Here is a 15895-nt window from a genome sequence, read left to right as displayed (position 1 = left end):
ACGAGTGATAAACCACTGTCGCTCGACCATACTTGCTGGTCAGGATGCTCCAGTAGGAGTTTCATTATATTGTGGCGTGCATTTTGCTGAAGATCTAAGTGCCAGGTGCTTTTACTGGGTTTAATTTGATGCTTACTCCCATAACTTGATATTCCTCACTCACTGAACCAGGTGATTTGAATTTCTAAACAGGCTTTCATAGGACTGGTAGGACACTAGGTTCATCCCTTCCTTGCATTACAGTTATTTCTTTCCAGTCCCTGGAAGGTGTCAGCTGAGAGTTAAATTTCTGTCATCAGACACCTACCTGTGCCCTATCCTTTGTAAGTAAGTCTATCAATGTAACTTGTAAAAAGCAAATGTCAAGACATGCTACCCTTTTCTTCCACCCAGAAGCCTGAATTACGATGCACCAGAGGCTGGCTGCATGTATTGCCTGGCTTTCCGCAGCCTATAGTGCCAGCAGCCAAGCCTATGATCCATAAATTGCGCAAGGTTCCCCGGGTAAAGGGCAAAATATGTCATTGTAAGAGATTATAATAGTCTACCTTATTTTGGGGAGGGTACATCAGTCAGATGAGGTGGGTGAGTGTCAGGAAGTTGGGCTTTTGGTGAAAAGCTTGCCCTCTGCCCTGTTAGGAATAAAAGTGCACACATAGATCGACACTGTAAAAATCATAAAAAAATCTTAGTTAGCTATAAAGATAGCAAACTGTAGCAGTTGTTCCAAAATAGATATTCTTTAACGTGCTCACTCTTTGGCATTTAGTAAGCTTTCAGGGATGGAAAGAAAGGAAAGTTTAATTTAGAGAAGCCTCCTGCCCTTCTTAGCTAGGGATCAGCTGCCCAACATGAAATAATAATGCATTCAACTGTCCATCTTCTGGTAAGTAACCTTTATCATCATTGCATTCACCAGCACTAACAGCAAACAGTGAGTATGAAATGTATGAATTCAGGGAAAACTGATAGGGTCTTTGTGACCTTAATGTGATTATATTTGTGCTAATGCATACAGTATAAAAGAAACTAGAACTCTCAATATGAAGGGTCCAATTCATAAAAAATGTATGCACCATTAGCAAGGGATTTTTATGCACTGTACTTAGGGGGTGAAGAAAAGTAGAATGAGCCTATTTTGAATAAAGAACGTACTTCTGCAATTATATTCCTTCACCTTTTCAGCAGTAGCAATGCTTTTTTTCTCACGTAAATTATCTAAAGTGGAGGAATATTCATATAGGCACCAACAAGAAAAAAATTCACTTGAGGAAAAGAGAAAGAAGAGGATTAAGACAACCAAAGAGAAGCAAAAATGAAGATGAGAAACAAGAAAATTTAAGGCAGCTGGGAAGGCTGGTTTTTTGCGTAATCTGTGATTTTTGTCCCTTGGTATGGTAGGGTTTTTGTTTGGTGGTAAATATAGCTGGTGGTTGCCCAGGAGAAGTTCTTTGTGGTATGAATCACTTTAATAGCATGATTTTCATTATAAATAGTCATAGAGTTTTAATGTTATCAGTCCTGATACAGAAAGATGCAGGTGCGTAAATACAAGCCGAGCTCTGTGCATATGGGTAATGAGGACAGTGATTTCAGCTACTTTATGTGTCTTGTGGGAGAAGATCCTTAGGAGAAAATACCCCCAGGGACCAGGAAGAGGTGAGATTTTGTGCTCTGCCGGCAGAATGATTTTGAGCTTTGCAGTGATTTTGGTAAATTTGCAGTTGCAACTATGTGGCAGTTTCAGGTAAGTATAAAACTGTGTGTTCTACTTACTGAAGTGCTGAATGATATAGTTAGTAAAGCAATCTGCTGTATTCGTTCTGCTGTCTAATGCAATCCATTTTCCATGCAAGACTTCTAGCTTTTCTGTACAGGATATTGCATTGACATATATGATAATGTGGTAGATCATTATGGCATTTCCTTATCACACCACAAACTTGTTCAAAGGTAAACCGAAAGGTTTTTATACATAGGGTAGGGGAACATTAAGAGTGTGAGCTATGTAAGCTGAGACAACCTGACATTGTGGGACATCAGCACAGTACTTGTATGTTGTACTAAAATGATTGAACAGTACAATAGTATTGACATCGCAACGTCGTTAGGTTTCAGAGTTAGCAGGTGCTGTGGTAATTCTGCCCTCACCCAGATTTCTACTTGTTTGATTTTCTTAGTGAGGCTGAAATCACGGCCTAACAATAAAAGCTTAGAATCTGAACCAGAGGTCAGCAGGAAAACATGAATTGCTTAAGGATCTGTGGGATAACCTGATACTTTGAGAAGTTTTATACAATCCAGATGAGTGAATTGTATGCCACAACTTGGTCATGGACTGCAAGAAGACAACCATCTGACTACTTAAACTAAATATGAGAAGTCCAAGCTTAAAATCATACCTTTCAGTGGGTGATTCATTACTGTAATTTAATTTCTGAGCTTGATTTTCTTAGCTCAGGTAATAGGAACATCTCTAATAACCATAAGATAATACCGATGTAAAACCGATTCAGCATAAGATCTTGATTTTTTTTCTTCTGCAAGTATTATAAAACTTTGATGTGTTTGTGAAATTCTGTGTAGCAATCTGATTACTAAGGTTTTAAGGTGAGGTGATTTGGAAGGGCTTCCTACCTACATCTGAGGCAGCAGGGAAATGAAAACAGCGAAATTAAAAACCACAATATGGTTCTTTGCGGAAGAATGAGGATTGTTTGGAGGGAATGTTACATTTTTTCATTATCAGCTGCATCTTTTTCTTTCAGCTATTAAAATTTGTTCAGCAAGATTGCTCCTGGTATAATTGCTGACAATTAAGGGCTCATTTAATGAAGAGCTGTGTTACTTTAATCAGAAATGATGGACTTTCGCACACCATACCTGATAATTTGAATATTATCAGTTGATCTATTTAATGCCTTTAAAAAAGTTATCTTTTTTTCTCCTGATAATGTCTCATGATCTAAATGCAGCTATGTTACATGCTCAGACTGTGAGTTTATTAGTTTTGAAAATGTAAGACTTCTCACAGGCAGTATTTTCACTTTAATGATTTCATTCTTAAAGCTGTATCTTTAATGTGAGTTGACTCAATGAGTAGTAAAAAAATACTCTTGATTTCTTATTGTTACAGTTACTGAGAGATAAATGCAAGTAATTTATTATCACATTGTGGAACTGTATCTAAGGATTTTAATATGAAGTATTGCTTGAAATGCTGTGTTCTTTTATTAATGTTGATTCATTTAAAATATTTGCTTAAATGTGTATCTCAGAAGGTTTTATATATTCTTTTGATTAGTGAAAATCTAGTATTATTAAATTTGATCTTGTATGTTTTTCAAAGCATTGAGTCCTAGAGAGGTGGCCCAGCATCTCCCTGGTTCTGATATATGTGAGAAATATTGAATTCCTTCCTGAAGACAATGAGGAAGTTACTTATTTCCAGATCATCTGCTGAGAGTTGACTTACGCTGTGGTTTGAACCCTGGCTTTGAGTGAGCTTTGGTGCATTTTGAGAGGAGACGCTGCTGCGCACCGTGCCTTCGAGCAGGCACAAGCTCATCTCTGCAGATGAACCAGGAGGTCCAGGACAGAGCGGGATGTATGTGTTTAAGGCACTTGATCATATATCCCGTAATGCTCTTCAGTATAGTGGCATTTGCCAGTCAGCTGCAGCTTCCCTGCAAGCATCAGGCATCACGTGAGACCAGGGCTGCTGGGACGGGCAGTGCATCCAAGTGCAGGGTGCTGGGCGCATGTACAGGTTCACCTTGTCAGAGCTACTGATAGCCCTGGAGTAGCCAAGGAGTCACAAAGCAGTTTTGCATTTTGACCCGTTCTTTCCTGAAGAGTGTAAATACAGCTGGGGAGGTGTTGGTGCCTAAACGGTGCTGATTTGAGACTCTGGATCCGAGTCGCTCTGTCCATTAGATGCTCATTTGTAAAGCAGGGATTAGAGCATTCCCCCCTTCATGGGGTGCTCGGAGATACAGACATTTAGAACTGAATTACCTGTTGTGTTGCTGAAGATGTGTAAGAAACAAAAAGGAAGCAAACTGTAGAAAGCCTGTTTATAACTAGTGCATTTACAGTTGTAATTTTGTGTGAGACTCAGAGACCTTGGGGATGTGGAATTTCTTTTTCCTTCTGATGTTTCTCTTGTGGTTTTCTCATTTTTGAAACAGATATTGTTCAACAAGATTTTTTACTTAGTTTTGGGGATTTCATTTTTTTATATTTTTTGGTAAGGGGAGAAAAAGGTTGCGTTTGTTTTACTTAGCTTTATTTTAAATAATATTTTATTTTAAGAGGGTTATTTTACAATGTTTACAGTGCACTTCAATTTTTTATTGTGTCATGCCCTTCCAGCCCCTTGGCAGGATGAGAGGTGAGTGTATGTATTATATAATTTATAATTAATTTATCATGAATCACATATGATGAATACTGCTTATTAAATATTAAAGCCTTGTCTGCGGTCCTGCCTGTACCATGGCAGTAGCACTTGGGTCTGTTCATACGGTACCACTGAGCGAACTCGTCTGCTTAGGCTGCGATGGCAGTGCTCAGTTAGAAGTGAAGTCTTAGCTCCCTGCCTAGGCAAATGGTGTTAAGAAGAATTATTTCTCTTTCCAGAGTAGGTGCCCCGTTACTACCTTCCCCCTACCCCTTGTGCACCAGTAATCAGAGGTATTATGAGAATAAAATCTCTCCAGTCATAGCTGAGAACGGAGAAGGTGCTACTGGTAGCTCCCCAGCTCCATAGGGATTGCTATGAATCCTGGTTCCTTGCCGCCATACCCCTCGCGGATAGAAATCTGAGCAGCGCTGGAGGATAGCCTAACAGGAGGTAATGGCCTGGATCTGGACAAGTGGAAAAATCCAAGCCAAATTTTGACAGACCATTTATTATTAGTGAGGACTGGAATTTGGACAGGGGAATAATTTACCTGCAGAGGTCATGCCAGCATCTGGAACTAATGAAATCCCAAATAAAGGCAGTAAAACAGAGGGGGAAAAACAGTGTGGGGGGTTGTGCGCTGCCAGTTTAGGGTAATGGTCTTAATGAAGGTATTTTTCCAAATTAGTAGCAATGCGTCTGTGAATCAGAAATAGTAGCTGTGACACAGAGTTCTCCCAGCTCCTCAGATCCTTTGAAACCAGAGGAATCCACCCAGTCAACATTATGAGACAGAAGAGGTAAAGTAGCCTTCCACCAGTGTTTTTTGCTCTGCTTTGCTTTCCTGGGAGCTTTGACCTGTGCGTCTCAGCAAAGATAGTGTACAGCCAGGAACAAATGCGGTCACCGTGTGTGATGCAACAGAACTTAACCCTGAAATCCTCGCTTCACTGTGTTTACTGCCAGCCCAGCAGGAAGATTTTCCTGTGCCTTTTGAAAAAAATCTTGACTCTTGAGCAGCTTTTAGGGTGGGTAGATTAGAAGGGGCATGAGAGGAAATGTGAGAATTTCGCTCTGAGAATATGGCATGCATAATTTGATATCGGGTGCCATGTAAGACCACATTCATGCACATGAAAGTGTATGCTGTTTTGCTGAAATGCCTGCATCATAAGGAAAGTGAGCTAGAAGCAGCAGAGTGTTAAAAATAGCACTGAAATAAAAAGATACATCATCTGCGATGAGTGACCATATGAAAGGAATGTAACCTTCAGTGATTCCAATTAGTGCAATGCAAAAGGAAAGGAGTGTAATTAATTTTGGCTTTATGGTCCTATATAAACCAGTATAACCCAGTTGTACTACACGCAGCTTGTGAGATGAAATACTGCAAAATCCTTAGGGTACAGATAAGAGAAAACAGTGGTTCTCAGGATAGCCGCACCATGGAAAAAAAAATGCTAAAGCACAGGCATTGTTCTTCAGAACTTCTTACTTATTTTCTGAGAGCTCAAGCTGTAGTAAATGCAATAAAATGGACTTCTACTGAATATTTCACTCTAGTTATGTTCTCCCAGAGCATTCATAGGACAATTTAATGACAGGACAGATTATCAGGAGCTTGTTTTAATATTAATTAAATCATACACAAAGACAAAATTCTCAGCCTTTAAAATTACATAAACAAAATTGACTTATAAGATTTGATCTTAATGGGGAGTGATATATTCATTGGTATTGAGCCTTTGATCTAATATCGCTTTATACATACAGCTGTGATGAGAAGATTAAAAAAACCCCACAACAATATGTGGAAATTACCAAAGGTAAAATTGTGTTTAGTAACATAACACTTTATTTTGTATAGGAGGAACCCATACTGAAGAAAACCTCTCTTTGGTCTTAGGCATAGCAGCAGCACTGGGATTGTAATGCATTTAAAAGAAACAGTTTTCGCTGAATCTCCCATATCTAGTTACATTTCTTTCTTTTCAAGTAACTTGGATGAGTAAATTGCACATAAAAAATTTAGTGACTGTGTCTCTTTTTGCATGTTATTAGGCCACTGTTGGAGTCCTCACCAATTATAGTAGGTCAGCTTGTTCTCATTATTAAATGACAGTGGTCATTAAAATGCCAAACATATTTTTATAGAATTCACTTTATAAAATGTCAGCAAGTCTGTATATTTTTATTAGTTTCAAATCAGATATTTCGATAGACTGTAAGTATTCCCAAAGCAACGTCCGTTTCTGACTTTTTGAGACCACATGAAAATATTACAAATTAATCAGATTTCCAGATTTCTGCATAAAACCTCTGCAAATTTATTGTTTAGTCCTATTCTAAAATACTGTTATGATTGACACCTTGCTGTAGAGATAGAAGTCAATTGAATAATATGTAGCAGTCAATTTTATTTGTACCTTAATATGCTGAAGGGTGTTTTTTTTTCTTCACATTTCCATTATTTATAAATCTGTCCCCTTGGAGAATATATAGAAGAATTTGTTTTAAATGAGCTGATAATACCCTCTTTAAAATTTATAAGTATGACAGAATCATATCCTTTTTCCTTACTGCGCCAGGGTGTGCCAATAAACTGGTTCTGAATTATCTTGCACTTGCTATTCATAGGACAAACATTGGAAAAGAACATCTTGTTAAGGTTTACTTAGAATTTCAACCACTTATCAGAAAAAACTAACAGAACAGGAACTATTGTACCAACCGGGAAACTGACACCATTACTAGAGTTTTCTTTTTAAGAAACCACAGTAGTCTTGCAGCTACTTTTGATACCTGCTGTCATTCCTTCAGCTTCCAAGGTAAATGTGGGCCTGATCACCAAAAAACTTTCTGAATCAATGCAAGTCCTTCAGCCAGAGGAAGCGGAGGATTGGGACGTAGTTTTGAAAATATTTTGGTACTTTCTTGCAACTGATAGGACATTTCTCTTTCTCTTTTTCCTTTCCAAATCTGTATTACAGACTTCAGCAAAATCCAGTAGGGCTGGACTGTGTTCTGGGCTTAGCAAGTCATTAGTACCCAGCATATAGTTCAATTGTTGGATCTCAACATCTCAATAAATGCTGGAAATCTTTGGTTTCACGGAATTTTGTTCATCTCCCGCCACATGCAATTTAGAAAAGAAGCTGTCCTTTGGAAGCATACCTGTTCTCAGTTTTTGTAGTGCCTTTTTATTGCACACAGTACAACCTTTGCTGCCTCACTAACTGACAAAAGAAAATACTTTATTAAGCTACAAAGTAGATGTGACCTGATTGTTTTTCAGATAATTTCTGCTTTCAGAAATTAGAATGGCTGATGCTCACCTAAGCGTAAAAAATGCAGTTCCCACACACGCGGAGTGCTCATGTACTGTATGTAAATTGATGTATAACGCAACCCACATTAGCTGGGTTGATGATATCTTCAGTTTCACTGCTGTCAGATTTTTGTAGCTCCTTGAATGAGTTGGCTGGTCTGAATGAATTTCAGCATAATTTATGCAGCTGATAAGTGATTTGAGTGCTTGAGTTATTGATAAAGCACTTTAACATATCATTTTCAGCTTGATGTAATGTGGCATCAAAGTAGAAGGTAATGTGGCAGTCCCCAGGCTTGATATTAAAGTCAATCTGCTCCTTGGATTTCAGAGGCCAGAGGAAACACAGTGCTGCCTGACACGAGCCCAGCAGACCAGCACCAACCTGGTCAGTCCCATCCTGCATTTCCTGTTGGGCCTCAGGTCAGTATGTTTCCTTTCAACTAATCGAGATGTGCAATGTGATGAAAAGTAAATAACTGCAGTTGGTCATCTTGGATCTGTGTAATATAGAGAACATGATTGTTTGGCTGCATTTAGTGTTACAAAAAGGGGCCGTGTATGTATCACGTATGCTTTAAAAGTTACTTGTTTGGAAAGATTAGCTTTTTGTATGGTTTTCTAACATAAAACCTAAGCAGTTTTGCATATTTAGGAGGTTTAATTATTTTAATTTCTTATATAAGTTATTTTTTAAATACATGTAATAATTTAACATTAAAAAGTTCGTGCAATTTTAATGCAACCTTATTGGCTCTGGCAGTTCTGCCTGTCACACACAGCTCCTGTGTCAGTAAAGGCATTTAATTATCCTTTAAGCCAGGTATTTATTTTCTTTAGAGCAAAATGCAGGCATAATAGTATGACACTGTAAATATTTTAAAAGATTTCCCATATCACTTCACGATTTTATCCAAGTTCAGCTGTACTCTAGGAGGTTACTCAATGTTCTTCCACTTTCCAGTACAGTCTTGGTCCACAGAGTTTCTGGTAATTGTTACTGTAGTGTTTTCTGCTTTTACTGATCAGTATACAACTGGGGAAATTTGGGAAATGTTAGTATTTAGGTACTTCTGTGCTGACTTGAGTTAGGCCTTCTTGTGTTCATAAATTATCTTTGGTGCATGTGTAATGAATTTTCCAGTCTAGATGGTACTGGATTGCTACCAGGCTACGTGATTGTAAGGCTTACATCTTCAGCCTGTCAAGTTTGTCAAAACTTTTTGTGTTGGTGAAAATATGTGCTTTAAGATATTGGAAGCAGTGCTGTGCTGTGCTGTCTGTAATGGAACATGAAAGGTTTCCAAGCCAGAAGAGTTGTATGTAAGTGTGTAACACCGAGCTATGCACAGTAAAATAGGTTTGCTGTTTGTGTTTTGTTACAGCCGTTACTGACAGCCCAACAATTAGCCTCAGCAGTAGCGGGGGTGATGCCAGGAGGCACTCCAGCCCTGAATCAGCCGATCCTTATTCCTTTCAACATGGCTGGGCAGCTGGGGGGCCAACAAGGACTCGTCCTAACTCTACCTACAGCAAATCTCACCAACATCCAAGGGCTGGTAGCAGCAGCTGCAGCAGGAGGCATCATGACTTTGCCATTGCAAAATCTACAAGGTAAGTCATGTTTGTAATTTTTACAGTAGGTTCTTTTGCCTGTTTGTTTCACTTTCTCTCTTTTAAACTGAGTGATCTCTTTTTTTCCAATGAAATGTTGCTCTTGATGCATATTGAAAGTCAGTACTTGGATTGTTTTTTAATACTTGAGAGATACTTAAGGGATATTTGCATTGTTATCAGAACAGATTTGAGTTTGGGTCTTAGATTCTATGCGTCAGTAATGCAAAGTACTTGAATGATTCATTAGCCTTTTCTGTCATCAGTGATCAATGTTCCCTACTCACAGTTCACTTTAAAACTTGAAATGGCAGCATGAAGACAAATACTCTGTTTCACCACTGAGGGTAGCTGAAAGAGTAGGGGCAACTAAGAGTTTTCTCAGCTGTCATCAGTGCCTCAAATATTCGTTCTCATTCTTGCTGTGGGAGGTCTGCTTTATCAGTAAGGTTCTGCCATCCTCATCCAAGCTGTTGAGGGAGTTATATGACTCCAAAGTCAACAGCAAAAAGTTAATCTCTGTGTGTATCCCGCCCGTTGTCTGAGCTGTACCATGTTCGCAACAGTTCTACCCTAAGTTACCTGCTGCATTCTCCTTGGAATCTAAAATCAGACTGAAAAACAGTTCTCTAACATCACTGTTCTTCCCTAGTAGTCTCTGCTGTTCAATTAATGTGTCTAACACTGTTAGCAGCAGTACTCAATCCAAACACATATAATATAAAATACAGATATATTTATTTACTGTTCATAATTATGTTGCTTGCTTCTCAGAAAGCAGTTGCTGCTCAACAGAACTGAACCAAGTATAGCAAGGTAAGTATTAGCCAATATTTTACAATAGAATTGCACAGCTTTCATGGAAGAGGATGGCAAGAAAGTGATTGTCCGGTGTGAAAGTGATAAAGATGTGAGCAACAAGTATCAAAATAAAGCTTTAGCCCTTTTGATATATTTATTTTATTTCTTGCTGATGTAAATGCTAGGAAGAGTTCTTTTCAGACAGTATGGTAATTTTTTCTTAAATGAGTGCTCTGCATTACGGTGCCCTAAGTACTTTCTAGTTATTAAACTCTGGTGGCTGCTGATTAGCAGATGACTTGTTTGAAGCACGATATCCTACAGGCTGTGAAACAGAGAGAAGGAAGAGACAGCTTGTGTTGAACAAACTCCCGTACAAACCGCATGCATAGTACTCTCACCTGTTGGGGCAGCTACTTGCCTTTACCTTGTGCATGTTTTAAAGTTTAATGTCAACAGACCTCTCTTATCATAGTTGTAAATGGTTTTCACTTTAATGTTTAAAATAATGTCTCTCTCATACCATTAAGCTGCACCGAAGAACCTGTCATTCATAAATCATAGATGAACAGGACACACTAATGCACAAATTTTGCTTGTTTAAAATTTGAGAGTGCATGTAAAGTAGGGAACTGGAGATTAAAAAAATAATGTGGGAACAGGAGTGGGTAAAAGCAGATATAACAAAGTGAAGGAGAAGTGGCTTTTTAGCGTAGGTGGATGATGAAATCTTAATGAAGAAACAGGCATTATAAAAATGTATCCTTCCACTCTGGAGTGCCCCAGGTTATAGTTGCTGGGTATGTAGTATTATAAATAAACATAAGCTCGTGCAGTTCTTACGTTGTTTATTCACCCAGTATTGCAAAGCTGGAGGGTAGGGATTAAGCCAGGCAACCTTTGCTCTTTAGTTTAGCCATGGGTGTCTAATTGCTAGCTAAAAGGTGTAACTCTGCTGCCAAATAAATTTTGCAAGCAATGACCTTACCAGATGAAAAGGTTTCCTCTGTAATCTTTACAGATAGATAGAAGCATGGGATCAAATCGGGACTTGCTGGAGCATCAGGTACAGCTCTGTCTATGGATGCAATCCCATCTTCCATAAAGTAGCTAAATGGAACAGCACCCATGAATTCACCTAGTTGCGTTGCTGTTTGTCATCTTCTCTACTCTTCCCTCCCAACCCTCTAAGCAAGTCCCACTGCACTCATTTGGAAGTGAGACTGATACACAAGGAAATGAAGTAACTTGGTCAAGATAGCTCTTGAGAACCCTGAAACACAGTTGTAAGTTTCTGTTGCTTCCTGTGTAGCCCACTACCTTATGCATGTGTGAATGAAGGTAGGAGTCAGCTGAGAGTGCTGAGACCGTCTTTAGCTGTGTGGTATCATCAGTGATTGACTTCTGGTCCCTGGTTTTTGTGACTATTTGAAAGATAATCATAGAATATGTGTTCTGTTTTGTAGCCAGCGCTTTTACAGGTATACTCATAGAAGCCTATGCTTTAACCCCGTTTTGGTAATTCCTGCCTTTTGGGTGAAATCAGACCATCTGTCTTAAACCTCACTGTGGCACAATCGACTTAGTTGACTGGGGGAAATGTTTTCATGCCGTTTTCTAACCTGTCTTATTACTTCTCTTGTCATGCATGCTGTCCCTGAATTTCAGTGCAGTCAAGCACAGATGGCCACAGCTCCTGTGAGCTGGGTCTTCTGTCATCTTTTTCTTCTCTCATCAGTAAACTTCTAAACCTCTTCATCACAAACTACCCCAGCTAGGTAACTCAAAAGACACCCTGAAGACTTTTTGAATAACGTATGAATTCAGAAAAGTTGTGATCTAACAGAGTACTTCAATCAGACTAAATGCCGATCAAGGAAGTAATACCACTTCATTTTGTTTGATCCACATGCATGTTTAAGTGATTTTATTCTCGGGAACTTTCAGGTCTGGTCCGGGGTGAAGTAAGATAATGTTTTTTTCCCAAATGTGTTTATTTTACATTGTTCAGTTGCTATATGGTCCTGATCCAGCACTGAGTCAACAGGAATTTTGTTGCTGTAAGTAGAAAGAGATTTAGGCTAAGCCTCTTTCAGAACTACTTCTCTTGATACATACTTGATTATTTTCTGTTCATTACGCTGTCATTTGCCATACACAGTGTAATACGAGATCCGTTCCCTGAGCAAATAAGTCAAATGGTGTGAACAGAAAGAAGGAAGGTGAATGTGTAAATTCTTGCTGTGAAACTTAAAAAAACATGTTTTCCCTGGCTTCTATTAAGAAAATTTCATATGCATGAGGAATATGCAAAGAATACAATTTAACTGAGATGCCAGAGGGTTGGTGGCAGAATAGAGCCATCTGCTTTAGAGTAAATGGAAATCCCTGAACATAACACAGATTCACCTATGGAATTCTGGCTTTCCACCAACAGTTCTTTGAAGAAAACAATAAAATCAACAAACATAACTTTTCACTGTAATCCTTTAAAAGCACTGAAGATAAAAATTTAAAAACCATCCAAGAAAGCTGTTGTCCCAAGGAATTTACACACCTGTTTTCCAATCAGCATTTCTTAGAATTAGAGCTGGAACACAGCTATCCTTTCCTAATCACCAAAAATTTTGGAGGTGTCACAGTAGCAATGGTGAGGTTGTGAGAAGAGGTGAGGCAGGTACCCTACAAGACAACATGTTGCCTGCCTGCTGCTTTTAGTCCATTGCTTCTTGGTCTGTCCTTATTGACTTAATGCAGAAAACACCCTGCCAGCTTTCCTCTTATTGTCCAAATGGGAGTTCATCAATATTGAACTTTCTGTCTTCAGGAAACTTTTCTTTGGGCTGAACAGTTTCAATTTCTGCATCTCCTTTGCCAGGTTTTTTGGGGAGTGTGTTCCTTTTTTTTAATTTTAGTTATCCTTTTCAAGAGCCTCCCCAAGGGACTAGTGTTTGCTTAATCTCCGAGTATTCAGTAGTGCCTGGGAGCTGATATTAATGGAAAGACATTCTTTCCTCAAGCCCGTCTGATTTTTAAATCTCAGTGTAATATTTATGTATATCTGAATAGAAAGATACCTGTTGGGGGGGCTGAGTTTGTTCTGTCTTGTTTTCAACATGAAATCAACAGGGTTAAAATTATATTCAGAAATCACTGAATAATGGGAAGGTATTCCAGTGCTGAGGAGTTGCTAAAGGCTGTCCCCTCACTTTGTTCACTTTCCATGACAGCCAAAGCAGTTTTAGCTAAGAAGTTAATGCATTTTAGCTATCCTTTTAGTATACCATACGTGTTTGAAATAAGAAGAAACTAGCACGGTGTTGCCTGCCAGCTCGCTGCTGGCCACTCGTGCACTGTGGATAAGAATTTGGGAGTCTCTCTGCAAAGGTTTGGCCCAAATATATTGCATTGCATAGCAATGGCACAACAGTATTTTAGATACATCCACCGATACAGAGCTTGAATGACATTTGAATCTTGAAAGAAATCAACAAGTTGGAGATTCTAGCCTCATGGCACTGAAACTTTGTGTATTTTATTTCCACTACATACTATACTGTTCCTAAAGTGGATGTCAATAATTTATTTCCAAGTCAGAGTTTCGCAGTCTTGAGTTCTGAAAGAAATGAGAACAAACTATCTCCCCAAATCATTAGTGAAAGGCTTCAGTGCTGAAAGGAAACCTAGCATGGCTGAAAATGTGAAATCATTAAATTACATTATTTAAACAGCAGCAGGTCATATTTAGCTGCAATACAATGGAAGGGGAAATGTATTAAACATTTTGAGAGCAGGAGACAGCCATTAAAATGCATTGATATGGGTAACAATAGACATAGATGATGGTAAAACAAAAATTTAAAAGGCCTTTTTTTGCTTGACATTAGTCAAAACGAGTGTTTGGTGAAGACAGTGGTAACAAAAAGGAAAAAAAGGCATTGTTTACATTTATTAGATCTCGTTTCATCTGAACATAGATTTGTATCATTAATTGTGCAACAGATAAAGTAAACATGCTCTGCCTCCGTTCCTCCGTGTACACACACCTTAAAAATAAAAAACACCCAGAAATCAGAGAAAGATGAAAAACAAAAAAGAGACAGAAAAGAAGTAAACTACAAACCTCAATTGCTTACTGATCTAGAGTCCCAATTCCAGTTTTTTAGAACATTTTCCCCTTTTAACTAACATGATGCAGTCCCTATTCATTTGTATTCCCCTTCAAGTAACATGAAATAGCTTTCAGAGTCTACAGAAAGGCAGTGTTTCACTTATGTATTTTAATGAGCACCAATGTCAGTAATAATCAAAATGATGTTTCACTTAGAGGAATAGTTTATTCCCAGGTACTTCTGCAGTGTACTAACACAACCAGAACAAGAGTGACAAGAACCAAGAAAAGGAGCTGCACTCAACTAGCAATTTCTGTGAAGCCCTCAAACGCATAATGCAGTCACTGTGAAGAGCTCACTTAAACAAAGGGGTTAGCCACCCCCTAAGACTAACCTCCCTACCTGCGTACATGGGAAGAAATAGCATGAATTTGTGCTTCCTTAAGCACATTGTGGCATGCACAGCATGCCTATGGATTAGCAACCACTACAGCAGGTTTCCTCAGGCTAACAGCTGCATGCCATCCAAAGCGTGTTGTAGGGAAGCTGAAGTAGTAGGCAGGGATCCCTAATGATGGGTAGAAGGCTTTGTGTCTCCGTCTGGTGTCCCAGGAAATGTACTGTTTGGGAGACATAACATATGCTTTTGGAAGAAAGGGCGAAACCTGGTTTTCTGAAGGTAGTGCAGAACGAACCTCACTGGGCTGTTTTTTTGTTTGTTTGGTTTTGTGTGGTTGGTTTTCCCCCACCATCCTAGGCTTCTCCTGTGGGAATGCTATGGCCTCATGTTAATTGCTCATCTTACTCAGTGGCAAATTGCTGCCTTCACAGAGGGAATGTGAAAGGTTCAGGGCTTTATTAGTTACTAGTTGTTTATTGATCACTCCCAGTGTGTTAGCTATTTGTTGTTTGGATTTTCTGCCCCACAAGTTAAAGGCCTACCGAAAGAGGCATTAAAATGCAGTAGTCCTCATGCTTGTGTGCTCGGTTGTTGCCTTCCACCCAAAATAGACCTCTGACATGCCTACTTTTTCGCTGCTGATGGTTATGGAACAACATCAGTGGGGAGTAATGATGTGATGTAAATCAAATTAATTCTGAAATCAAAGTGTTCACACCTACTTAAACTTTGCAGGCCAAGTTTTGGCAGTGTCTGACTTTCCATACTTGTAGCCAAGAAGCAGATGGGAAATGCAGAAGTAGTCTGCACCTCCCCAAAGTTTCCACCAAAATCCTGTTGGTTAACTACCCTCTAGCAGACGTGACCACTAGGCTAGGAGCTGTGGCGTGACTGGTGTGCAAGACCTGGGCGTTTCTGGGAATGTACCCCTTTATTAAGCTCTGACTCAGACTGGTACTGCTCCTGGCAGGAATGCTTTACATGCAGGATTATAAATGAAGTTTCTGTCAACCAGAACATGGATGCATTTTAATGCTGCTTTTAAAGTATATCTTTGCACCTGTTTCCAGGAGCCTTTAATCTTCTTCTTGAATTTAGACCGTGACAATTTAAATTAATGTAGAGAAAACTCATTCCAATAATGTGAAGCACTTAACTTACTGTAATCTTACAAAAGCCAAGAAATTTCAAATGCAAGTGAAAATCCTAACTAGTGTTTGTCATTCTGTTCCTCA

General features: G+C 38.9%; 1 protein-coding gene across 1 annotated transcript in view; it reads left to right on the top strand.

Moving 5' to 3' along the window:
- LOC119146341 (POU domain, class 6, transcription factor 2-like) overlaps positions 1-9364 on the top strand; it is a 73378-nt gene extending 64014 nt beyond the window's left edge. The window contains exons 2-3 of the mRNA XM_037383842.1: positions 8065-8156; positions 9119-9364. Coding sequence (XP_037239739.1) covers positions 8065-8156; positions 9119-9364 — 338 coding nt within the window. The remainder of the gene's footprint in view (positions 1-8064; positions 8157-9118) is intronic.
- Positions 9365-15895: the final 6531 nt, after the last annotated feature.

This window comes from Falco rusticolus, chromosome 4 (assembly GCF_015220075.1).
Source record: "Falco rusticolus isolate bFalRus1 chromosome 4, bFalRus1.pri, whole genome shotgun sequence".
NCBI classification, from domain to species: domain Eukaryota; kingdom Metazoa; phylum Chordata; class Aves; order Falconiformes; family Falconidae; genus Falco; species Falco rusticolus.
The sequence above is the reverse complement of the archived record's forward strand: the minus strand, read 5'-3'. Positions and strand labels throughout refer to the sequence as shown.